Here is a 27,660-nt window from a genome sequence, read left to right on the forward strand (position 1 = left end):
CTTTGTGACTTTTCCTCCGTTTGCCATCTGAAGATAAAAGAAAGTGGAGCCTACAGCCATCTTTTAGTCATTGTTGGCATTACAAGTCATCTGTTGTTTTCCAGCTGATGACAGTAATCTGACACACTCACACACATGTTTGTAAAATAAATGTTTATTATATAAAGTTTGAAATTGCAAAAAGTTTAGTTAGATTCTTCTGTTTTATACTCTAATTGAATTTTCAGATTTTTGCAGTTCATTTCTGTTTCTTGATGTTCATTTTCTTGACATTATTATGCATTTACTTTGATTTATTAAATGTTTGTTTAAAATAAATAATTGGTAGAAAAATGCTTATTCTGTGTCTTCTCTTTGTAACACCATGGTCGGGCTTGATGACAAGCATAATGAAATTAACTGCAAAAACTGAAACTTCAAATCAATTTTAAAATGCTAAACTTTGACAAATAATAGTTTGATAATGTCTAAATATATATCCAAATGCATATCTTGTGATAAAATATAAAATTAGGTAACAACAAGCCATCAGACAACACAGTAGTTGGCTACAGCCATCTACTGGCTGTTACTGGCATGCCATGGGTTTCAAATCATGTTATTTATATCATGTTACTTATATTTTGTTTACCAGATGGCATAATCTGCCTTCAATTTGTCACATTTTCATATTTCTTTTCATGTTTCTTATTTATTTTTATTTTTTTATTTGCTTATTTGTATATGCAAATTATTGGTAAAATTTAGAAATGTACATGTAAATAAGATGAAAATAGCATAAAATCCCAAAAGAAATGAATAATTTTATTGTTCTTGTTCTTGAAGAAATTGTATTATTATCATCATCACCCTTCCGGTCAAAAATGACCACGAATAACAAAAGGAGGTGCCATTTTTCAATACCAAAGGAGAGTTAAAGTCATTTCTGTGTAGACAAGTTAAGCTCAACTGATAGCATTTGTGGCATAATGTTGATTGCCACAAAAATTTATTTCAACTCGTCCATCCTTTTCTTTAAAAAAGGCAAAAATCTGTGTTCCAGTGAGGCACTCACAATGGAAGTGAATGTGGCTAAATTTTGGAGGGTTTATAGGCAGAAATGTGAAGCTTATAATTTTATAAAAGCACTTATATTAATTCTTTGTTAAAATTAATTGTATTATTTGAGCTGTAAATTTGTCCAAATCATTATTTTTACAGTCATTTTAGGGTTTGTTGACCTTACATCATAGCAACAAAGTTGTAAAGTTGGCTATAACTCTACACAGAAAAGGTTAGTTTGCAATTTTATCACAATAAAATCATGTTAACATGCATATTGTTTATGTCTTGTGGCTATGCTTTTGAAATAGTGAGTATTTTAATGTTTACAGATTGGCCCCCATTCATTTCCATTGTAAGTGCCTCAATGTAACAGATTTTTGCTTTTTTTTAAAGAAAAGGAGGGATGAGTCGCAATACATTTTTCTGTTAATCAGTATTATGCCAAAAATGGTGTCGATTGTGTTAATCAACTTGTATTGAACCTGGAATATTAATTAATTAATAACAATAGATTTTCAGCAAAATCTCAACAGCAAAACAATAACAAAACACAAATCCATTCATTTTGTTGACCCTTGCCTAAATGTATGGCAACATTGTCACTAAGATATGGCCCTTGTAACAAATTCCCCATGTGATAGGTTACCGCTGTAAAATTTTCACCTAAAAGTGTAATCTTAAAGAAATATGCCTACAAATGTCTTCATCATTTGTCAACTCCCCACTAGGCAACATTAAAATGACTGTAACAGTGGGACATATTTGCTTTGCCACTAAACAGCACCATCTAGTGAACCACATCTGCATGTGGCAGTCAATGTAATAAGTGTGTTTTGTGGACGTTTTTTATTTTTTTGTATTATTCTTTTTTTTTTTTACCTTTGATCATTAAACAATGCTCACAAGAGTTTACTTAAAAATTTGGAAAAAGTTAATGGTTACAAATATGCTTTCAACAAAGCCATTCTGGTTACATTGTTCAACATACAGGAAAAAGTTCTACAGGACACAGATTTGATGACATCAGCGTTTATAAAAGTGCCATTTAATCAAAAAGCTCTTGATAGACAGACAGCCATGTAACATACATGCACAATTTAAGTGTTATACAATTAATGCCGTAATTTGCTTTCCTCATGTCCTTTCTATTACACTTTTCAAAATAAATTTATTTCATGGTTCTTTGCAGCACCTTAGGTTTAACAAGAACTATTTTTTGCTGTTTATTGGTTCTATAGTTCTTTGGAGATTAAAAAAAATAAAATAACTTCAGATCGGTGTTTTAGTTTCTGGGTTCTTTAAAGCAACAGAACACAAAGAACTAGAGAATAAAATGCTTTTTGTGGCACTTAAAAATGTTCTACTATGGCATCAGGCTCTTAACTGTAATCTTTATTTTTAAGAGTGTCATCATACTGTTTAAAACAGTCTATCCAGTCTTCTCTGTTTTCTATTAAACGTATTGAAAGAGAAAATACTGCACAGTAGATTTGTTTTCCCGATATACGTAAAGTAATGATGGTGTCTTTGGAAGCTCACAGTTTTTGTAGCTTTATGCCATCGGAAGTCTGAATTACTCCAGACTTGGGCAGAGTGTCAGACGTGGAATACTTTTTCCCCCCTGATTCATAGGCAGGATTGTCGTAGGGGTGCACTGAGTCCTTCAGGTTATGGGTGTCATAGTGGGGGATACGAAATGAGTTCATAACTGTGATGGGCTTGGAGTCTTTTCTGCCACAGCTGGATTGACAAGATTCAGACATTTGTTATAAAAATGATCAACATTAGAAGAGGCTTTGAGCAATTTCATGCACTTAAGACACACTTAAAATTTATAAATGTCATTGCATTTGAAAACAAAAACATCAAACCAAGTGGTATTTATTTTAAAGGAAGCCATCACATCACATTTCAAGCAAAATAACTCACAAAAGATTTTTTTTAAATAATGTTCAAAATTAAGACCAAAAAGTATTTGGACACTTTCTAGTTGTCAAAAATCAGGAGAACTAACATCATACATGGACTGAAAATGACAATGGGAGCAGTTACTTACAAAAATGACTAAGAAATTATTTTGTTGTCTAATGCAATGGCATTAGCTTATACATTTTTAAGTGTGGCTGAAAACATTTTGGAGTAACTGTATATGAGGTTTACATATAGTTTTACTCACCAGACTAAGCATAGCATGATGAAGAAAAAGAGCAAAAGTAGAGCCACAGCCACACAGAGGATGGTAGTAATGACAACCATGGCACCAGATCTCCTATTTAGGCCATCATAGATGCTTTGAGGGTCTTTTGCTGTATAAATAGATTGATGTTTTAATCATTCCAATATTTCTTAGCAGTATGAATATTAATTCAAATGATAATTTGATATTATGAACTCTGTGGACTCTTACGAGTGTAAAGTGTGATGTTGTCAGACCAGTCTGTCTGATTAAGAATAGTCTGGCTGTTTCCATTCACAAGAACATACTTGAATCTGCAGGTGAAAAACAGTTGCAATACAGTTACAGCATAACCTGTTTCGAATTAAATGCACAACACATGTTTGGGCTACTTAAAAGCATTTATTAAAGAAATTGTTCATCCAAAAATGGAAATTCTGTCATTATTTACACACCCGTGTGTAGTTCCAAGCCTGTATGCTTTTGCCGTATTGTTCTATGTAGTATAAGTAGAATGTTTGAGAACTACCAGTGAATGATGACTTTGGAAGATCACATAAACTTTTACGTTTTGGCGCTTTTTTTTGTGGTACTTTTGAGTCTTTTCAAGAGCTTGACAGACATGGTCAATATAGTTGTATGGGAAGAAAAAAACTTTTCTACGTAACAATTTCTGCTTTTGTGTTCCATGGAAAAACAGCATACAGGTTTGGAATGACAAGAGAGTCACTAAATAATGATAATTCTCATTTGTGGGTGATCTGTTCATTTAAGTATCCTACCTAACAGTGGATCCAACAGGTAATACTCCATTACAGTTGGTGGTAGTGCAGTTTCCGTCTGCTCCGACAACGAAGTAGAGATCATCTGAGGCTGCACTGCAAGGGAAATCTTTCTTAAGTCCAACTTTGGTCAGAAAGTAGTTCTTTGACAGCTGGCCACTGAATGCTGCTGGGTAAGGTGACAGGCTGAGGATGTTGGGATTTATTCTGTCCGTTTCAAAGGTGCTGGTTGCTGAATGAAGGAAGATACAGAAGTTACAGAAATTAGAAAAGTATACCGTAGTTTGTCAAGACAGACATTGAATGTTGGTTTGACAAAGCCTTGTCTGAGATTCTAAAATAGTTGGTAGTTTGAGGGTTTTATAGGCCTTACAGACAGACAGACAGACAGACAGAGAGACAGATGACAATGTAAATCTCAGGGGATTGCAGGGATTATTGATCATGAAAACCATAAATCCAATCCATTAGAAAAGATTAGGCTACACCTCAAGTCAAAACAGACTGGAGGTTTGTACCAAGTTTGGTGAGCATAGACTGAAATCTAGGAGGAACTGCAGTCAGAAATTTTCAATGGAAGATATTAAAGAATATTTAATCATCTGCTATGGGAAAACTGTTATTCCTATTAGTTAGAAAAGTCAAAGCAGTCTGAGTCAGAACAGGCTGAAGGACTCTTGTGAGTTTGGTGAACGCAGTTTGAAAGCTCTATGAGGAGTTACAGTAAAATGGCTTGATAAGTGCAGTTTTATTTTTTTTATTTTTTTGCTCTGTGTGACGTTTTTCTTATTGAAATAGAAAGTTTGGACATGAACTTGAAGAGCTGGTGCCTTTTTTAAAATAGTCAATAGATTTTAGTTTTGTCACAGCCATAAATCATGATTTTCTAATTCTCATACTCAAGAGCATTAGACTGGATCAAAATCTGGGTAGTGCAAGATAAATCCTTAAAAAATGTTTGGTCCATTTTCCCGTAAGAGAACGACTGTAAACTTTAAACGTGTAGCTATCTTCACAAAGGGGAATTCTGCCAACGTTTAGTAGTATTAAAATTAAGTGGTGGTGGTGTAGTGGACTAAAGCACTGAACTGGTAAGTGGAAGGTTGTTGGTTCAATCCCCACAGCCACCACCATTGTGTCCTAAGTGCAAGGCACTTAACTCCAGGTTGCTCCAGGGGGACTGTCCCTGTAATCAGGGCACTGTAAGTCACTTTGGATGAAAGTGTCAGCCAAATGAATAAAGATGACCACAAAGCAAACACATGGATTGAAAGCCAAAAAACCTGCCTGGTATCATTTAAATTACATGATGGTGGCGACATTTTTGCAACAAGATATTACATTATTTCTTACACCTATCGCGGCAGTTCCGAGGTGAAATTTCCACTGTGTGGCACTAAAAGCGAGTTCAGTCTTCCCCCAAACAGATGACGTTTGTAAGGTTAATGCTCTATTGAGTTTTAAATCCACAAAACTGACCACCCTACCCTAAACCTTAAACCTAAACCTAACCAATAGTGTCATAAAATCAAATGTGACAGGGAAAATGGAATTGCTGAAAGCAACCACTTCATTTTGTGGTGCTTTTATGACACTTTGGGCTCACATGTTGACTCAACACTCGACTGTGCATTGCAAGTGCATCATGCACTATAGTAAAAGTGTTTAAATGTCATAAGATAGCATTGTGTGAGGAACAGGGTGAAAAGTATGTGTTTATGAAATGGTAATCTGCAGTTTTCACAATTTGTGTGAAAGGGAATAAAAGTCATTGTTGTTGTAGCTCCTCTAGTGTTCATTTTAAAAACAAACTATACAGTACATACTATAAACTACAAACTAAATAAAGTATCAAAATTACTAAATGCATTGTAAGGGCCCTTGTGTTGTTATAAAGGGGTACTTGGTACTTAGAGATCCTTCTATCTTAGAGATCTGTCTATCGGGCCTGGGGCCAGGGCATGTGCCCCAAATGCCCGTTTGGTAGTCTCACCCTGCTTTGTCAAGCCAACATAAGTTTGAAGTTTATTTGTATAAGATGGGAACATTTGTTCCATATTTTTAGTGACATCACACACATGCACACATTCATCCTCACCCTTCACGAAAGTAAACAGAATTCTTTATTCATTTCTAAAAAGAGTTTTACCTGAGAATAGCGACGACACCAGCCATATCTCACAGTCATCTGGAGTGCATGTCTGGGTAAAATAACAATGCGGCTGTTTCAGTATTACAGAATTAGTGGTGATTTTGGCTTGGAAATCATTAGGCGTGATCTCCGGCTTGATTGTCTGACCTGTAGGAACAGAAAGTGCATTAGAAAGTTTATAGAGCCATTTTATTGTGCCACCATTGTTCTAAGTTAATCCCCATTTAACTCCACTAGTCTGTGGGTGAATAATAGTGGGTTCAACCTGTTTCACTTGCACCTGTCACAGGGAGAATGATTGTGCAACACCTACAAACTACAAATGGTGTAATTAGAAAGCTACAGGTGTATCCATGGAAAAAAATGGGCAAGGAAGGGGCCGTACAGATCTTGTCTTGTCTCTTAGTGCTCTGTGTTTCTGTCTCTGTTTAGATTCTGTTCTTACAATTAGTCATCAGTGTTTATCTGTGTGATGGGTCATTCTCATGAAACGGTGTCATTTGTATGTCCCCATAACTTACAACTTATATAATTAACAGGATACAGAACTTATACTCCATATACAGTGTAATACAAAAGAAAATTTAAAAGAAAACAATAATGTTTTAAATAAAATTATTTTTAAATAAATTATTGTTTTCATATATATATATATATATATATATATATATATATATATATATATATATATATATATATATATATATACACACACACACACACACACATACACTATCGGTTAAAAGTTTTGAAACACTTAATCATTCTTTATTATAATTTTTTTTCTTCACATTTTAGAATAATAGTAAAATCATCAAAACTATTGAATAACATAAATGGAACTATGGGAATTATGTTGTGACTAAACAAAATCCAAAATAAATCAAAACTGTGTTATATTTGAGCATCTTCAAAGTAGTCACACTTTGCCTAGTATTTGCAGACATGTACTCTTGACATTTTCTCAACCAACTTCTTGAGGTATCACCCTGGGATGCTTTTTAAACAGTATTGAAGGAGTTCCCATCTGTGTTGGGCACTTATTGATGCTTTTCTTTATTATTTGGTCCAAGTCATCAATTTCAAAAACTTTTTTTTTTTAATTAAATTTTAGTTTTATAATGAAATAAATTAATATGGTGGCACAATTATATTTTTGTCTACAAAACTAATTTCAAACATTTAAACATACGCCTTCAGATCAAAAGATTTTTAAGATCATGAGAAACATTTCAGTCAAGTGTTTCAAAACTTTTGACCGGTAGTGTACAGTGCATTCATAAAGTATTCAGACCCCTTCATTTTTTCACATTTTTTTATGTTCCAGCCTTATGTTAAAATGTTTAAATTATTTCTTTTTACACATTAATCTACACTTTATACCCCATGATGACAAAGCAAAAACCAGAATTTTGATAACATTTCAAATTAAAGCTATTAAAAAGAAAAAACTGAAATATCACATTGACATATGTATTCAGACCCTTAACTCAGTACTTAGTTGAAGCACCTTTGGCAGAGATTACAACCTCAAGTCTTTCTGGGTATGATGCGACAAGCTATGCACACCTGGATTTGGGGATTTTCTGCGATTCTTCTCTGCAGATCCTTTCAAGCTCTGTCAGGTTGGATGGGACCATCAGTGGACAGCCATTTTCAGGTCTCTCCAGAGATGTTCGATTGGGTTCAAGTCCAGGCTCTGGCTGCGCCACTAAAAACATTCACAGAGTTGTCCCTAAGCCACTCTTACACTGTCTTGGCTGTGTGCTTAGGGTCATTGTCCTGTTGGAAGGTGAACCTTTGGCCCAGTCTGAGGTCCTGAGCGCTCTGGACCATGTTTTCATTAAGGATATCTATGTATTTTGCTGCATTCAGCTTTTCTTCAACCATGACCAGTCCCCCAGTCCCTGCCACTAAAAAACACTCCCACAACATGATGCTACCACCACCATGCTTCACCACTGGGATGGTATTGCGCCGGTGATGAGCGGTGCCTGGTTTCCTCCAGACATGACGCTTGGAATTGAGGCCTAACAGTTCAATCTTCGTTTCATCAGACCAGAGAATCTTGCTTCTCACAGTCTGAGAGTCCTTTAGGCGCTTTTGTATGTGTTTTGCACTGAGGAGAGGCTTCTGTCTTGCCACTCTGCCATAAAGCCCAGATCGGTGGAGTGATGGTTGTCCTCTGCAAGTTTCTCCCATCTCCACACATGATCTCTGGAGCTCCATCAGGTTCTTGGTCACCTCTCTTACCAAGGCCCTTCTCCCCTGACTGCTCAGGAAGAGTCCTGGTTGTCCCAAACGTCTTCCATTTAAGAATTATGGAGGCCACTGTGCTTTTGGGAACCTTCAGTGCAGCCGAATTTATATACAGTTGTGCTAAAATGTTTGCATACCCTGGCAGAAACTGTGAAATTTTGGCACTGATTTTGAAAACATGACTGATCATGCAAAAAAATTATTTTATTTAAGGATGGTGATCATATGAAGCCATTTATTATCACATAGTTGTTTGGCTTGTTTTAAAATCATAATTATAACAGAAATCACCCAAATGGCCCTGATCAAAAGTTTACATACCCTTGAATGTTTGGCCTTGTTACAGACACACAGGGTGACACACACAGGTTTAAATGGCAATTAAAGGTTAATTTCCCACACCTGTGGCTTTTTAAATTGCAATTAGTGTCTGTGTATAAATAGTCAATGAGTTTGTTAGCTCTCACGTGGATGCACTGAGCAGGCTAGATACTGAGCCATGGGGAGCAGAAAAGAACTGTCAAAAGACCTGTGTAACAAGGTAATGGAACTTTATAAAGATGGAAAAGGATATAAAAAGATATCCAAAGCCTTGAAAATGTCAGTCAGTACTGTTCAATCACTTATTAAGAAGTGGAAAATTCAGGAATCTCTTGATACCAAGCCAAGGTCAGGCAGATGCAGAAATATTTCAGCCACAACTGGCAGAAGAATTGTTCGGGATACAAAGAAAAACCCACAGGTAACCTCAGGAGAAATACAGGCTGAAAACTGATGGCAAGATGAATGCAGCATGTTATCAGAAAATACTGGCAGACAATTTGCATTCTTCTGCACGAAAGCTGCGCATGGGACGCTCTTGGACTTTCCAGCACGACAATGACCCTAAGCACAAGGCCAAGTTGACCCTCCAGTGCTTACAGCAGAAAAAGGTGAAGGTTCTGGAGTGGTCATCACAGTCTCCTGACCTTAATATCATCGAGCCACTCTGGGAGATCTCAAACGTGCGGTTCATGCAAGAAGACCAAAGACTTTGCGCGACCTGGAGGCATTTTGCCAAGACGAATGTGCAGCTATACCACCTGCAAGAATTTGGGGCCTCATAGACAACTATTACAAAAGACTGCAAGCTGTCATCGCCAAGGACCCCACTGTCATCTGCCTCATCCGAGATGACGATGAGTTTGCATACAGAAGGGAGGTTAAACAGCTGGCTGTCTGGTGCAGTCAAAACAACCTGGAGCTGAACACGCTCAGAGCAATGGAGATGATTGTGGACTTTAGGAGGAACACCCCAACACTGACCCCCCTCACCATTCTAAACAGCACTGTGGCAGCAGAGTCATTCAGGTTCCTGGGCACTACCATCAGGATCATCACAGGACCTGAAGTGGGAGACCCACATTGACTCCATTGCGAAAAAGGCCCAGCAGAGGCTGTACTTCCTTCGCCAGTTGAGGAAGTTCAACCTGCCACAGGAGCTGCTGATACAGTTCTACTCAGCAGTCATTGAGTCTGTCCTCTGCACTTCAAAAACTGTCTGGTTTGGTTCAGCTACGAAATCAGACATCAGAAAACTACAAAGGACAGTTCGGACTGCTGAGAGGATTATTGGTTGCCCCTTGCTCCCCCTTCAAGAACTATACACTTCCAGAGTGAGGAAAAAGGCTGGAAAAATCACTCTGGACCCCACTCACCCTGCCCACTACCTTTTTGAACTGTTGCCTTCTGAAAGGCGCTTCAAAGCACTGAGCACCAGAACCGTCAGGCACAGGAACAGTTTTATCCCCCAGGCTATCCATCTCATGAACTGTTAAAACTGCCCCAATAATTAATGTGCAATACACAGCTTAGTCTTTTTATATTATCCAACACATCCTACCTCTTCTGCCATTACATTCCCTTGCACTGTACATAACCGATTTGTATTTAGATTTGCACTACATATGTGTATGTGTGTGTGTGTATGTATGTATGTATGAATGTATATGTATATATATTCATATATGTGTATATGTGTATAAATGTGTATATGTATGTATATGTATATATATATATGTGTGTGTGTGTGTGTGTGTGTGTGTGTGTATATATGTATGTGTATATGTATGTATATGTGTGTATGTATGTATGTATATATATATATATATATATATTTATAGTCTATTGTGTATTCTATATATACTTTTTTCTTTTCAATATTTATCTATTTTTTATTCAATTTTAATTATTTTTTAAAGTCTTGTTGCTGTTTTTGTATTGTTGTACACTGGAAGCTCCTGTCACCAAGACAAATTCCTTGTATGTGTAAGCATACTTGGCAATAAACTGATTCTGATTCTGATTGATGCTAAAGGGGGCAATACACAGTATTAAGAACTAAGGGTATGCAGTCATTTAATTTTTTTCTTTGTTGCCGTGTTTTGTTTTATGATTGTGCCATTCTGTTATAACCTACAGTTGAATATGAATCCCATAAGAAATAAAAGAAATGTGTTTTGCCTGCTCACTCATGTTTTCTTTAAAAATGGTACATATATTACCAATTCTCCAAGGATATGCAGACTTTTGAGCACAACTGTTTATGTATATATATATATGCCTCATTTTCAGCTGTGAGACCTTATATAAGACAGGTGTGTGCCTTTCCAAATCATGTACAATCAACTGAATTTGCCACAGGTGGACTCTAATCAAAGTGTAGATACAAATCATAGATGATCCAGAGAAATGGGATGCACCTGAACTAAATTTCAAGTGTCCTAGCAAAGGGTCTGAATACTTATGTCAATGTGATATCTTTGTTTTTTCTTTTTAATAAATTTGGAAAGTTATTAAAATATAAATATATATATATATATATATATATATTTTTTTTTTTTTGCTTTGTCATTATGGGGTATGGAGTGTAGATTGATGTGAAAAAAAGAGAATAATTTAAATCATTTTAGTATAAGGCTGCAACATAACAAACTATGAAAAAAAAATGAAGGGGTCTGAACACCTTTTGAATATACTGTATATATATATATATATATATATATATATATATATATATATATATATATATATATATATCACTGTAAATACTAATAGCTATCTCAAATTTAAAGAAAAATTAATAAAAAAATGGACTCAACTTAAGCTTAATTTTTTACTAGTTTAAATTAAGTTACCGTTACTCTCAAACCCTAAAGTTGTCATAAATAAAAACATTTAAGTGGTCCTATTTAAACATTACTTGAAATGACATATTTTGGAATGATAACTCAAATATATACGTTCTTTAAACTTTGGCATCGAGTACTACTAACTCATAATTATCAAGTACAAAATTGCAGCTGTGTGGGGCATAATCCCTTGCGCTTGAATAAATTATCGATGTTTGGTCAAACATGAAAACTTATGTAGAAAAATAAAAATGTATATAGTTAATTCTTATGACTATTGTTGTTGTTTTGTTGTAGCTGGTTGATAGCTGTGATTTGTGTGAAGTCACCATGAGGGTGATTAATGTTACCTCTGGTGAACTGGGACACTGTTAAATTTAAGCCATTCTTCTTTAGTCAACTGTAGGCTACTTTACAAAAATTCAGATTTATGTGCACTAAAAATTACTATGAGGAGAATCATATGTGCCATATGGCTAACCTGGAGTCCAGTCATAATTTCCCTTATACTGTATTAGATGTGCTATAACTCAATTTAAATAATTAAATAAAAACAATGAAACTTTAATCACAGATGAGTTAAGTTAATTTATATCTAGTTAACATTACTCTAAAAAAAAAAAAATCAGTTTACTTGAGCCAAGTAAGTACATTTACTAAAAACTTGCAAACCAATTGCCCTAAAAAATGTAAGGCCAGCAAATTAGATTTTACAATATATATATATATATATATATATATTGTAAAATCTAATTTGCTGGCCTTACATATATATATATATACACACACACACACGTACAAGATTATCCTGGAAGAAAACTTGCTTCCTTCTGCTTTGACAGTGTTCCCCAACTCTGAGGATTGGTTTTTCCAGCAGGACAATGCTCCATGCCACACAGCCAGGTCAATCAAGGTGTGGATGGAGGACCACCAGATCAAGACCCTGTCATGGCCAGCCCAATCTCCAGACCTGAACCCCATTGAAAACCTCTAGAATGTGATCAAGAGGAAGATGGATGGCCACAAGCCATCAAACAAAGCCGAGCTGCTTGAATTTTTGCGCCAGGAGTGGCATAAAGTCAGAGCTGTGTATATATATATATATATATATATATACAAGATTTTACAAGATAATTGTAAAATCTAATTTGCTGGCCTTACATTTTTTATATAATGTATATATTTATATATACAGTATATATGTTTATATTATATTATGTTATATTACACTTTACTCTCACTTTTCACATTCTATTATCTGAATTCACCTTTCACAAATGAACACAAGCAAAAGGTAAACAAGACTATTAGAAAACAAATAGAGTGGAGTCATAATGTAACAGTGATCTCTACAGCAACCATTATATCAAAAGAACAAGCAAACATAGATAATTAAAGCTAAAATGCACTTACTTTGTACCATCTGGATACAAATAGACAGCACTGACATCAAACGGATCACTGCATTTGTTTTCATCTTGAAGAAGCTGCTAGTTTCTTATTAATACAATCCTGAGCAGGATCAAACCTGGCTAGTCTAGCACTCAGTAATAAGCCTTGCATAAACGAATCGACTCGAATAAAAAGAGGTAGAAGGGAGGGGACAGCTTTCTTATGAGGGTGTGTGCGCATAACAACGTCCTGACAAATGCTGACTACTGTAACTATGTAACCTCTGAAAAATGTTTTCATATAATTTTAAACATTTCTACCTTGAATCATGTGCATTATCAATTACAAAGCCATTACATGGTGCCAAGATGCCCTGAAGTTGCAATATGTGATCTGACACTTTAAAAATGAAACTTCTGTCATCATTTGCCATTCTCATGTGTTCCAAACCCATATAAATTACTCTCTTCTGACAAACACAAAAGGAGATGTTAGGCAGTGTGTTAGTCTCAGTCAGCATTCACTTTCATTGCATCTTTTTTTTTTTTTTTATACCATTGTATGTTGACTAAGGCTTTAATTCTGCTGAACATCTTCTTTAGTGTTCCAGGGAAGATAGAAACTCCTGTGGGTAAACTATCCCTTTAATGGTAAATAAAGCGAAGTCGGATTGAAAGAGAGTTTGAGTGAATAATGTTAGTAACTAAAGTCAACAACTGCATGCTGGTGACTTCATTCCCACAAAAGCATGCAAGTCTTGTATTACCCACCACATTTAAAAACAGGGGCGTGTAGTTTAGTTACACAATTAAATCAACCTTTGAATAATAGAAGCAGTGCTCCATTCCCAGTCTTAGGGCATAGGAAATAACGGATGTTATCTATAGTACAAGTATTAATTAATAACTTAATAAACATCAGAATGATTTATTTTTAATTAGCACCACAGCATTGTTTTCAGGAACAAGCAGGTCACATATTCTGTTACTCCAGCAACTGCCTACATTTTTTTCTTTAAAAAAGAAAAAGAAAAAGAGGTTGCCTGGGTAAAAACCAGCCTAACCAGGCCTGCTTAGACATGACACAAATAAACTAGTTTAGAAGCAGAAAGTCGTTATTCTCTCTCTCTCTCTCTCTCTCTCTCTCTCTCTCTCTCTCTCTCTCTCTCTCTCTCTCTCTCTCTCTCTCTCTCTCTATATATATATATATATATATATATATATATAAATCAACATGGTAAGCTCAGAACAAACATCACTGGCAAACACTAAAAGGGTCAGTTAACATCATGACGTAATAAGAATCAAAAATCCTATTGTGGCAAATCAGACCATAAACTAGAGCTATTAACAGTATTTACTGAGTGGTAAGGATGGAGAGTATGTTATGTAGCACTGCTGTTTTAACATTTACAATGTATTAAAGAATTACGCTGTAATACAAAAGACAACAGGATCCAAACAGTGACTAATGAACAGTTACAAAATTGTTAAATTTAAATGTAATGTCAATGCTGAGTTTACCACGTACTTAGATGAAACATTACTAATTAAAGAAAATTTCTTTAATTGGTGTAATATTATAAAATGTTCCATGTGTTTGTGTCACAGAGCGAGAGCGAGACAGAGACCCAAGAGCAGAGGAACAGTTCAAAGGATTTATTTACAGTTCAAAACAATAACTTCAGCAGAGCTGCGAGGAAACCTCCGCTGAAGAGCAGCTGACACGCAGCAAACTGGAAGGGAATCTCACTCCCGACACGCGGGCAGAGACGGGCAGCCAAAGAGGACACACGAGACAGGACCAACTAGGCAGAGAGAGTGAGGTAAGCTACTTCACACTAAACAGCTTTCTATAACGATAACACACAACAATCACTACAGATTACATTCAACAATCCAGCAATGAACATGACACATGAAGGGATTAAAATAATAAGGAACAAACAAGGGACAGGTGCCGCTCGCCAGCTGAAAGTTGGCATGATCAGCGTTCCCATGGAAACAATCAGGGTTCACATGGAAACGCTGATTCCGCCTGCCAGCAGCACCTGAAACACATGAGGGAGAAAGCGTCAACACAATTAGAACAAAACAAATAGAACATGAAGCATGAGTGTCTGGATCCCGACACCGACCGAAACTGAACCAAACAGGAAGTCAGGATCCAGACACCATGCTCCAAACACAAACAAGACCGGCCAAAGAGTGCTCGGCAGTAACTCACAACCGGACACATGCGCTCACACAAAGAATGTATATGAAACACAAGACAGACAGGGAACGATGATGTCATGGTCCCGTCAGACAAAAACCCAACCTGACAGAATGATAGGACTGTGACATTACCGAAGAGCGCACGACAGTAAGTCACAACCGGACCATGCGCTCACACAATGACAGAACACAAAACACAGACACGGTATTATGATGTCACAGTCCCTTCAAACAAAAACCCAACCTGACAGAGTGACAGGACATGACATGTTTGTCTCTATATATATATTTCAGTAAGTATTTATATACATATATACAGTATGTAGACACAAACCATTTAAAAAAAATACATTTGTGTGTGTGTGTGTGTGTGTGTGTGTGTGTGTGTGTGACCTGCCCTGTCATTCTGAGGCACTTTGACCCAGAAGCACATTTTGAGTTTTATGCAGTAAAATAAAAAGGAAAGTATCGGCTTTTTAATTATATCAATATTGTTTCTACTCCAAACCGTTGCATCATTTTGAAATGGTTTGAAACTGAAAATATCTTTTTTGGGTCAAAGTAAATATATATATATATATATATATATATATATATATATATATATATATATATATATATATATTATTGAAAAATAATGTGCACCCGTGGTGGTAACGTGGTCACATCACGCAGCGGTTACCACACCTTAATACATCGTTCAGGGTTTTATCTCAAGACATTTTCTGGTTTTCGTCCCTAAAATGCTCTTGTGAGTGGAACTACTTTCTTCCACCACAGATTCAGCATCTTGCTCTGATACAGTTCAAGCCTTCATTGTTGCAGCTCTCGTCAGAAGTAACATCGCTTCAAAATCGCCAAGATGTAAGTTTAAGCACTTCTCAGCAGCAGCGAGTGTCGCTATATTTCCGTTGTAAACCTTAACAACCATTTTCAACCCTACTGAGATGCCAGTGACTGACACGACGCCTCTGTTTCTCACTCTGGAGTAAGTGTGTTCGTAATGCGTATATGTATGTGTGTCCACGTGTGTGTGAGAGCTTAAGAGAGGGGAAAGGGGAGCGTGAGGGTGTTTCCCACAGATATTTCAGATAATATAGAAACTGTTGTATTGATCAAATGTATCTAGCTTTGATACAGCTCAAGTGAAAACGTCACTTTAGAACTAGCAACGGAGGATGCGCTGCTTTTCGGTCCTGGAGTAACAAGGTAGTGTGTGTGTGCACGCATGCGTATATATGTGTGTAAGCGTGTGTAAGTGCGGGGGAGATGAGGGAGCTTCTCAACCGAAATTGAAATAAATGTAGGATATTATATACATTGTTTGACGGTCTTAACCAATTTACTTTAACCAGTGTCTTGGTTCGTATGGTAATTTTGCTGTGGCAGCATGTACGGCTCTTTGAAATAACTGAAATAATTTGGCAAAGTGATATGGAACCATTATGCGGTCAGGACCTGGCACTACTTTATAGCCGTGCGTTTACTGAAAAATAACTGCACACCTTAGAACATCCGACAACCAATCAGAAACAAGCATTCAACAGACCCGTGGTATAAATATATAAATAACCATATAAACCAAGACACTGGTTAAAGTAAATCAGTTAAGAACCTCAAACAATGTCTATAATATACTACATTTATTTCAATTTCGGTTGAAAAACTCCCTCGTCTCCCCCGCACTTACACACACTCACACACATACATAGGCAAAAGTTTTCTTGTTTCAAAGGGGGGCGTGACCCCAAAAAAATTGAGAACCACTGGTGTAAAGATTTTTCAGACATGACTTTAAAGTCTTCAGTGATCACACTGGGCCATGTGATGAACTGTTTATCTGGAAAAGTGAAGCTTCCGGCAAAAAACACACATCATAATAAAAGCACGATTCAAAATAAAAGCTAGATGCCTGAAATTGAAGAAATTAAATAAAAATATATTACAACTGTATAGTAAAATGTAATATTCACTGTAATAATAATAATAATAATAATAATAATTAATCAAAATTTCACAAGCAAGACAGCTGTTGAATTAATGTTTGGCAAAAAATAAATAAATAAATAAATGAATAAAGAAGAATTTATTGATTAGACACATTTTGATGATGAAATGAACCTTTAAAAAAATTCTGGAAAATAATAATAATTATTAAACTATAATTATTCAAATAATTATTAAATAATTTAAAATAAAACTGGTGTGTTCAATAGCACATTATAATATTAGCATATTTTTGCTGTGGTATCGAAATTGGTATGAAACTGGTATCAGTACCAACTACTGAAATGTTGGTACCGTGACAACACACACACACACACACACACACATATATATATATATGGGATTAGTTAAATGAAAACTGTGTATTGTTTGATTTGGGTGATGATTTGTGTGGCTGGAATGTTTATGACTAAAATTTCTAAAATAGGTGAAGTACACAAACCAGCATGCTAACAAGATGATGGTATTACAGCACTACGCCCAAAAATGTAAACAAACCTGTAAACCCCAAAACAATGTTGGGCCATGTGCATTCAGAACAGCTGTTATTAAAATTTTTTGATTATTGGCTCATTGCAAACTGCAGGTCTCAGGTGGCAAAACGGTGAAACAGAGAGACTGATCCTATGACGGTTATGTATTTAACAGCAGAGAGGCTTTAGGACTGACCCTGGAATCTAATGTACAGCATGATTAGAGTATGTTCCAGTATCTTGTGGGCATCATTGAGAGCGAGGAGATCTGACTCTTTGTACACAGGAATTAACATGGTCAATTTCATAAATTTGATTAGTGACCTATAAGTAGTGCAAAATCTTAAATGTGTTCATTTTCATAGATAGACTGATATAGATAGAAAAGAAAGAGTAATGATAGATAGAAATATAGAGAAAAGTTAGATAGACAAAGAGTTACAGATAGATAGATAAACAGATATAGACAGAAAGAGTTACAGATAGATATATACACTCACCAACCACTTTATTAGGAACACCTGTACACCTACTTATTCATGAGATTATCTAATCAGCCAATTGTGTGGCAGCAGTGCAATGCATAAAATCATTCAGATATGGGTCAGGAGCTTCAGTTAATGTTCACATCAACCATCAGTATGGGGAAAAAAATGTGATCTAGGTGATTTGACCGTGGCATGATTGTTGGTGCCAGACGGGCTGGTTTGAGTATTTCTGTAACTGTTGATCTCCTGGGATTTTCACACACAGTCTCTAGGGTTTACTCAGAATGGTGCCAAAAACAAAAAACATCCAGTAAGCGGCAGTTCTGCAGACAGAAACACCTTGTTAATGAGAGTGGTCAACAGAGAATGGCCAGACTGGTTCGAGCTGACAAAGGCTACGATAACTCAGATAACCACTCTGTACAATTGTAGTGAGCAGAATAGCATCTCAGAATGCACATGTCAAACATCGAGGCGGATGGGCTACAACAGCAGAAGGCCATGTTGGGTTCCACTTCTGTCAGCCAAGAATAGAAAGCTGAGGCTCAATCACATTTTTCCCATTTTGATGGTTGATGTGAACATTAACTGAAGCTCCTAAGCTGTATCCGCATGATTTTATACATTACACTGCTGCCACACGATTGGCAGGTTAGATATTCACATGAATAAGTAGGTGTACCTAATAAAGTGTACATACTGTAGATGGGTAGGCAGAATTTTATTTGAAAGGTAGAATTACAACATACAACTATACATACAACAAACATACTACAATACAATATGAACTCAGTAAGCACATCACAAAGAAACTAAAGGGCACAATTGAGGAAAGTTCCAATGAAATTGCAATGCCAACACGCAATTTTGTTCTCTTTGTTGTTTATTAAAATACATTTTTACAGGTAAATAAAAAGCTCAAGGTTGAACCTGGTCACATTGTTTTAGCATAAACAAAAGACAAAGTTAACCTTTCAAATGTTTCAAACTCTTCAATATCGTACTCATAACAGGATGGCTTCTGATACCACTGACTCAGAATTGAGAGTACTTTCAGGACACAGCTCAGGACATTTTTACTGCTTGAGGAGTGTATGGCATCGTAAGGTATTTTTCTGGATACTTCAGTCTTTTAAGGCCATCACCCCTTTTCCATTATGCAGCTTCACATGCCGTCACCTCTTCCCCATGATGAAGCTGGGCACCTCTGCATCATCTTCCTGCTCCTCTGCTTCAGTGGCAGATGACGATGACTCCTCCTCTGAGCATGCTGACACAACAAACACAGGTTATTACGCACCTACTATAATACTAAAATTACAAGAGGTGCAGTTACCATGATGATCCATTATAACATTATCATCTCCTAACCTCCTTCTTGATGACTCTCCAGCTTGGCTTTCTTAGCCATCAACTTCTTTTGCTTCAACTTCTCCCTTAAAAAAAGGCACAACAGAACATCAATTTATTGACAGTCTGTTATTCAATTACAAAAACAGAAAATCCATATAGATCTAGTCATGCTGTTATACATGAATGACAATATGCTCAAGAAACTATATTTTCATAATTTTTTGAAGAAGCTGTGTCCCGCTTCTTAATGCAAAACTCGCCACCTCAATGCTCGGATGTTGTGGGTGGTTGCCAGGGAACTGCTATGTGGTTACTAAAGTATTCTGAGTGCAGTTGCTAGGGTATTCTGGGTGGTTCCTTACTGGCCCGCCCCACATCTATATGATATTCAGATCCTCAGATATGGCTTCGGTCCCTCCTTCGATGTTAGCGTATGGGATTTTTTGACCCACTTTATATTAGGCATCTTTAACTAGTAAGCATTTGATACAAAGTACTTATTATATATAAACTTGTTGCTGCATTGTACTTGCATTTGAAGTACCTTCATTTAATTACATCTGTAATTACACTGTTAACCTTAACCCCTAATCCTAAACTTACCCATACATCAACCACAGTAGCAGCTTTTTTTTTTTTTTTTTTTTAAATCAACTGCCCTGCAAAAATCCAATTGCTTTGTAAACTAAAAGAACACTTCTCAACAATCTGCACAATTTGAGTATCATTAATCTGCACAGCACACTCAAAATTTATTACTCAGGATTAAGAATTTTGAATGCTTTGGCAAGCACCACTGATGAATAGAGAGCTCTCTAATGCTTCTAAAGTATTTGGAACAAACACAAGTTAAGACAGCTGATGAGCTCCAGTGTTAGACAGACCTTTTCTTTCTGCGTTTTGCTGTCCTCTCTTCAGCAGCCTTCTGGTTTTCTTTAACCTTCTGAATATATTCTTCATCCAGCTTTTGCTGCAAGAGTGAAACAGATATGTGAACCAGATTTACTCAATTTGAGAGTGTTTAGCTGAAGAAACGTTTATTCTAGAAAAACTAGACTACATTGACCTAGGCCATGTTCTGTGGGATATTTCCCATATGCCACAAACATACTTTGCGCAAGTATGTGAACAAGAGCTGTCGAAATGAATGCGTTAACACATGATTTAATTAATGTAATTTATGCGTTAATGCATTTATTCGCTTTGCCATTTTGACAGTTTGATTCGGTTCTATGTGATTTCTAAAAACTGATCAGTACCTTCAGAGATGATTAGATCTCATCGTAAGTTTGTATCATCTTATTTGATGGAGGAAGATCCTCTCTATGGGCAATTTATTAACAAATTTTACCCAGACTGAATGTTTAACAAAGGATGAAGTCATTTAGACTCTTTGTATTGTGGAATTTAATCATCATTGAAGCTCAAAAAGTGAATCATCACACACAAGATAAAATAGTTCCAAAAGCAACAAAAGCATCAAGCACAACCCTGAAATTGTGGTCTTTCTAGCCAATGGTGTAGAATTCAGTGGTTTGATGGGGGTGAATTGCCCTCGTGTATATGTGTCCAAACGATGTTGTCCTTACAAGTTTTGTAATGTTTTATTTTAAAATTTGTTTTTTACTGTACATCACTTCGGTCTACAACTGTTCTTTTTAAATGTGCTATATAAATCAGTGGTTCCCAACCCTATTCCTGGAGGTCCCCCAACACTGCACATTTTCCTTATCTGACACACCCAATTCAGGTCATAGAGTCTCTACTAACGAGCTAATGAGTTGAATCAGGTATGTTTGATTAGGGCGATATCCAAAATGTGTAGCATTAGGGGGCCTTCTGGAACAGGGTTGGGAACCACTGATATAAATAAATGTGACTGACTGACAAAAGCAATTTCACAGAAAGTTATGCCTTATGTCATAAAATGTCTTCCCCATGTGCATATGGCAATATAATTTAGCTATATTGCATGTTTAATACAAGTCACATGCTATATAGCATACCCCCCACCCCCAATATCTACACCATTGTTACTAGCAATGTTAATAGTTTACCTGAATAATAACATGCAGTTTAAATGGCACATACATTTTAATACAACTCTACAGGCGCAAGAACGCAAATCAAGTGTTAATACAACGGGGCTGCATACTTGCAATGCATTGGACAAGCATTCACGTCTTCATTTGCATACTTGTAAAAGTATGTTTCTGGCCTAACAGATGCATATATAAAGCTTCTTTCATTTCAATAGTCAGATGTGTATAGGAAGGAACAAACCTACTTTATCAGATATTCGTTCCAGGAAGTCCTGTCTCTGATACTCGCGCCGCCGCAGATGTCTATACACATGGAATTCACCGCTGCCTGCACCAGCACTTGAACCTGATTAAATTAAACATGTCGTCACTGTTAAAAACTAAACAGACTATAATATACAAATAAGCAGTTCTTAGATACATGGGGCTGGGGTGTATGTGTGTATATATATTATATACACATACACACATACAAACACTTTACATACATGGTTTATTTTAGAATAACAGAGAAAGCAGTAGTAGTGAAGAATAATAATATTTTTTAGAAATTTCAGTCAGGTTTCAGAGAAAATCACAGTACAGAAACTGATACCAATGACTTATTGATGGCAGAGGACGCTGGAGTGTGCCTCATTTTAGTGTTGCTTGATTTAACCGCAGCATTTGATACAGTTAATCATTCAGTTTTAAATGATGCATTGAAGAGATGGGTGGGAAATATCTGGGGTGGCTTTAGACTGGTTTGTTTCCTACTTGATGAATAGGAAATAGGAATGAGATGTCCTGCTCTTCAACAATAAATTATGATGTTCCACAAGGATCACTTTTAGGGCCTATACTGTTTTCACTATATATGCTACCACTTGGTTCTGTGACTCGAAAATACAACATTAATTTTCATTGCTATGCGTTTGACCTTCAGTTATATTTGTTGTTGAATCCCAACGATCTGATTCATTTAAATGTTCTTCATAAGTGTTTAGTAGATATAAAAAAATTGGATGGCATGTATTTTTCTGCAGTTAAATACTGATAAAACAGAGGTTGTTTTAATCGGCCATGATTCACAAAACGTCCACGTATTGTGATGTTTACTACATACCTTATTTTACACAAGTTAAAAAAAACATTATAAAAACCCATAGGAAACTCCCGAGGGAACCCATGACGAATTCTCTTCCGGGTTTTTGGACTACAAGCTGAACAGCTCTATTGTTTATTTAACTGCAGACACTTTCAGAGGGACTGAGCCTAGTGTCTGTAAGTGGCTTTGGATAGAGTATCTGCTCAGTAACAAAACAATCAATGCATTTAACAGATTAATATAAAAAAATTATTTGGAATACCACCCCAAGATTGACAGGGTCTGGCTCCCTCACATAAAAAAAAAAGTGCTGAATACTCTTCAAGTGCTGTATCCTATTTATTCTCTTCAGACTTCACATTTAAAAGCTTCTCGCACAATAGTGTTTGGACATGTTCATTAAAGCTGGTAAAAGCATTTCTTTTTACCACACATACATACATACATACAATGTCCCTGCTACAAGACAGATATCACTGAAATAGGTATCTAGAGAAATTACACTCTTGTAAACAGCTTCAAGACAACTCTCTGACCGCGGCCCGCGCGTGTAAGCCAATCAGAAAGCTTGAAGGCTTCGCCAGTGACGTGAGTTGGGGCGGGACTACATGTTAGTCGAACAACGGAAGACAGTATTTCTAAAATAAATGTACTTATCACTTTAGTTTAACAAACTCCACAAACCCATCACATCTCGCACAAACTCTGGTGGAGCACGTGGATTCCACTCCTTTGGTCTCTCTGGTATGGGCACAGATTTATCCTTTAAAAAAATAAAACTTGATGATCAATGTTTGTCCAGCAGCTCTGTAGCATTAACATAACAGCTATTGCTCCAATGAACCAACGGCTTGCGACAGCAGTTTGAGGAAAAGTATTGACTCACAGGGTTTCGCATCAGTCTCTCCAGCTTTAAGCGCTGCTCCTCTGCGGGAGTTTTGGCGATAATTAAAGGCTGAGCCTCTTTTCCAGCAGCTTTGCCAGGACGCGCATCTTTCTTCTCCACAGCCATGTTTCTCCCAAAGTCTTGTTCAGGCAACGTTGTGTTCTTCTTCTGTTCATTTATGGCGCTTCTGAGTGCCTATACTGCCACGGTGCCACCTACTGGATCAATATGGACCTCTATTCATGACAAAACTGCACCAAAAAAAGAAGCATACATTCAAATTCTAAACCTGCGTTATTATATTATTTTATATAAACCTATAGGCCTGCTATTAAATAAACGAAACAGCACTGGAAGCTATTAGGTTCCAATAATGATCATGTGTGTAATACTGGCACCTGTAGTTTCTCTTAATAACATTGCCAAGGAGGGAAACGCATCATTTTTACTTAAAACTTCATTTAGACTTTCAAAGTACATCTTCCACAGCCATCACTTCAACCTTTAAATATCTTTTTCATCTTACTGAGCTAACAAGCCAAACAAATCACCCAGATGTAGAACAACTACAGTATATAATCACCTGCTGATGTAAATAAAGATGAACAATTTCAGATTTCGGTTTCGGTTTAACTAGTGTATCCTAGAGTCTTACTTGAAGGAATATTCCGGGTTCAATACAAGTTAAGCTCAATCTAAAGCATTTGTGTCACAATGATGATTACCACAAAAATGAATTTCGACTACTCTCTCCTTTTCTTAGAAACACAAACAAAAATCTGTGTTCCAGTGAGGCACTTATAATGGAAGTGAATGGGGCCAATTTTTGGAGGGTTTAAAGGCAGAAATGTGAAGTTTATAATTTTATAAAAGCACTTACATTAATTCTTCTGTTAAAACTTTTATTTGAGCTGTAAAGTTGTTCAAATTGTCATTTTAGGGTTTGTTGACATTATATCATCATGTAAAATTGGTTATAACTTTACACAGAAAAGGATAGTAACTGATTTTATCACACTAAAATCATGTTAACACACATATTGTTTATGTCTTGTGTCTATACTTTTGAAACAGTGAGTATTTTAATGTTTACAGATTGGCCCCATTCACTTCCATTGTAAGTGCTCCACTGGAACACAGATTAAAGGGCAAGTTAAAATACATTTTTGTGGTAATCAATATTATGCCACAAATGCTTTTGATTGATCTTAACTTGTATTGAACTCGGAATATTCTTTTAATCATGATAAATGATTTAATACAAATATATTTGTTTTGTTTTTTAAATATCATAGTAAGTTGAGAAAGTTATGATTGAACAGGTTGCTTTACAAAGTTTGTGCACGAAAGTTATTTTAAAGAGACATTCTGTTCATTCTATAGATTTTATTGGTCCATTTCTCAAGCAATAAGTAGTTTTTTAGTAAACAGACTGCAAATTAAAAATAAGTACTAATCAATTTGCAATCTTTTTACTTTAACTCAAGTATGTCAAGATACTTTGACTTTTAGTTTAGTAAAATTTTAACACAGTACCCATACTTTAACTTAAATATAATTTCTCATTACCTTTTACACCCCTAGAATAATAATATAAATCTTCCCAAGATTTCCCCCAAAACTGTTCATTCCAAATAATTCCCCCTAAAAGTGCAGTAAATTAGTTTCTTTCTTTGTCATGCTGTTTACATAAGAGAACATTATATATCATATATAATATTATATCATATCATATAGAAAGTGATGAGTCTTAGTATTTTTATTTTTTTTAATTATTATTATTTTTTTTACCCAGATAAGTTACCATTTATCCAGGATGGTCTTCCTTATATATAGACATCACTTCACCCTTCCTCAACATCTGTCCTTTCCTGCATGCAGGCAGGGCAAGGTCATCAGCAATTTCATTGCCTGCCAGCCCTATACTGTGTGTGCAGACAGCCCACACACAATCCCACTTCCACCTAGTCTTTGTCTATACACCCAAACAAAAGACTCTATTTCATACATCAAGCCCTCCCTCGATGATAGCTATGTTAAAATGATCAGAGCAGCTGCAGAGTCTGTACAAACATCCAACCTAATCTTCTTCCACACACTGTAACTTTAATAAAATTAGTAGCATTTAAACAGTGTAAACCAAAACATAAGATATCAGTTGCATACTGTATGTAGGGAGAATTAGGGTATTAGGTACATCGGGGACACCTACATTTTGATGTTCCATGACATGGTCTGTTAACATCTTCTAGTCGGATTGTCTTGTAATAAAGTCTCAATTGTTGGTCTTAAGTGTTTACACAGTAAATAAAAGAAGTCTACAGTGTAAAAATGTTCCAAATTACCCTTACTGTCTATACAGTATATTAAATATACATGCATATAATCTCCAGTTGGAAAAGTAAATGAATCGCAAAGCACACTGATTCAATGCCAGGGGTACGTGATGTTAAATGCACAAGTTCACATGCTACTACCAACATTATATTCTCATTATATGCTTTTTGGATGTGATAGCTCAGCAGATAGGTGCTGTTTTGATTACTTATCAGCGTGCAGTGAAATCTTCAACACAATTCAGCCATAGCACATAATCTCACATCTCCACTAGGCCGTGACTGGGAGATTTGACCCACCAGAACACATCCACAATGCAGCTGATGATTTTCTGATAATAATCAAGAATGTTTTATGTAGGGCAATTCTTTATATATGCATGAAGCGAGATGGTGTTAGAATATTACTTGCTGTCTTGCTTATGTCTTTTTTGTGCCTATATATTGAAAGGGCAATGAATATTTGGATTATCTGAAATATATGGAATAAAGAATATGGTTTTAAGATGCCTGGCATTGATAAGTGTGAGTCACAACACAAGAAACAAACGCTCCTTTGTGTTTGAGTTTTTAGATGAATATCTGCTATGCGAGGAGTAAGCAATGAACCATCACCTACACACCAGAGTAGGAAAACATTCAGAATTTAAGATTTGGCTCCATTTCAGTTCATGAGTTGGAATTTGAATTGAAATGGAATGACAGGAAAAGGAATTTAATTAATTTGAATTCCAAGAAACTGAAAACATTCACAGAGGTATTTGTAACAAAATATAAATAATTACATCATTTTTTTTTTTTTTTTTTTACTTATTATGCCTTTTCTCTTTTTCTTCCCTGATTCATAGAATAATTCTGTTTTTAAATGGACATTGCTGTACACTGTAAATGTTCTTCTACATGCGGATTGTAGTCCATAAAAGTGAATTTAATAAATATAATGATACATATATATATATATATATATATATATATATATATATATATATATATATATACACACACGCAGTGGCAAGAAAAAGTATGTGAACCCTTTGGAATTAGCTGGTTTTCTGCATTAATTGGTCATAAAATGTCATGTTCAGTCACAAGTATAGACAAACACATTGTGCTTAAGCTAACAACACACAAGCAATTATAATCTTTCATGTCTTTTTTTGAACACATCCTGTTAAACATTCACAGTGCTGTGGAAAAAGTAAGTGAACCCTTGGATTTAATAACTGGTTGATGGTTCTTTGGCAGCAATAACCTCAACCAAGTGTTTCTACTAGCTGCGGATTAGATCTGCACAACATTCAGAAGGAATTTTGGACCATTCTTTCTTGCACAACTGCTTCAGCTCAGCCATATTCTTAGGATGTCTGGTGTGAACGGCTCTCTTGAGGTAATTCCACAGCATCTCTATAGTGTTAAGGTCTGGGCTCTGACTGGGCCATTTTCTTTTTTTGAAGCCCTTCTGTAGTGGATTTACTTCGATGTTTTGGGTTATTCTCCTGCTGCATCACCCTTTTCTATTGAGCTTCAGCTGGCGAACATCCACCCTGACATTATCCTGTAGGATATCTTAGTAAACTTGTGGATTAATTTTTCCTAAGATGATGGCAAGCGGTCCAGGCCCCGAGGCAACAAAGAAGACCCAAATCCTGATGCTCCCTCCACCGTACTTCGCTGTTGGGATGATGTTTTCATGTTGGTATGCGGTGCCCTTTTTACGCCATATGTAGTGAGCTTGTTCTTCCCAAACAATTCAACCTTAGATTCATCAGTCCACAAAACAATTTCCCAGTAGAGTTG

General features: G+C 36.1%; 2 protein-coding genes across 2 annotated transcripts; both read right to left on the minus strand.

Moving 5' to 3' along the window:
- Nucleotides 1–778: 778 nt before the first annotated feature.
- Nucleotides 779–13,148, minus strand: LOC127428033 (uroplakin-3b-like). Its single transcript, XM_051676059.1, has 6 exons — nt 12,997–13,148; nt 6,152–6,301; nt 4,003–4,234; nt 3,452–3,534; nt 3,221–3,350; nt 779–2,784 (listed from the first exon to the last, which is right to left on the minus strand). Exons 1-6 carry the CDS (start codon nt 13,058–13,060, stop codon nt 2,580–2,582), a joined length of 864 nt encoding a protein of 287 aa, XP_051532019.1. The 5' UTR covers nt 13,061–13,148; the 3' UTR covers nt 779–2,579.
- A 5,721-nt stretch (nt 13,149–18,869) lies between these two features.
- On the minus strand, nt 18,870–23,709 carry prkrip1 (PRKR interacting protein 1). Its single transcript, XM_051676068.1, has 6 exons — nt 23,528–23,709; nt 23,326–23,404; nt 21,800–21,900; nt 20,397–20,482; nt 19,531–19,595; nt 18,870–19,429 (listed from the first exon to the last, which is right to left on the minus strand). Exons 1-6 carry the CDS (start codon nt 23,651–23,653, stop codon nt 19,335–19,337), a joined length of 552 nt encoding a protein of 183 aa, XP_051532028.1. The 5' UTR covers nt 23,654–23,709; the 3' UTR covers nt 18,870–19,334.
- Nucleotides 23,710–27,660: the final 3,951 nt, after the last annotated feature.

Source organism: Myxocyprinus asiaticus, chromosome 3 (genome assembly GCF_019703515.2).
Source record: "Myxocyprinus asiaticus isolate MX2 ecotype Aquarium Trade chromosome 3, UBuf_Myxa_2, whole genome shotgun sequence".
Lineage (NCBI taxonomy): Eukaryota > Metazoa > Chordata > Actinopteri > Cypriniformes > Catostomidae > Myxocyprinus > Myxocyprinus asiaticus.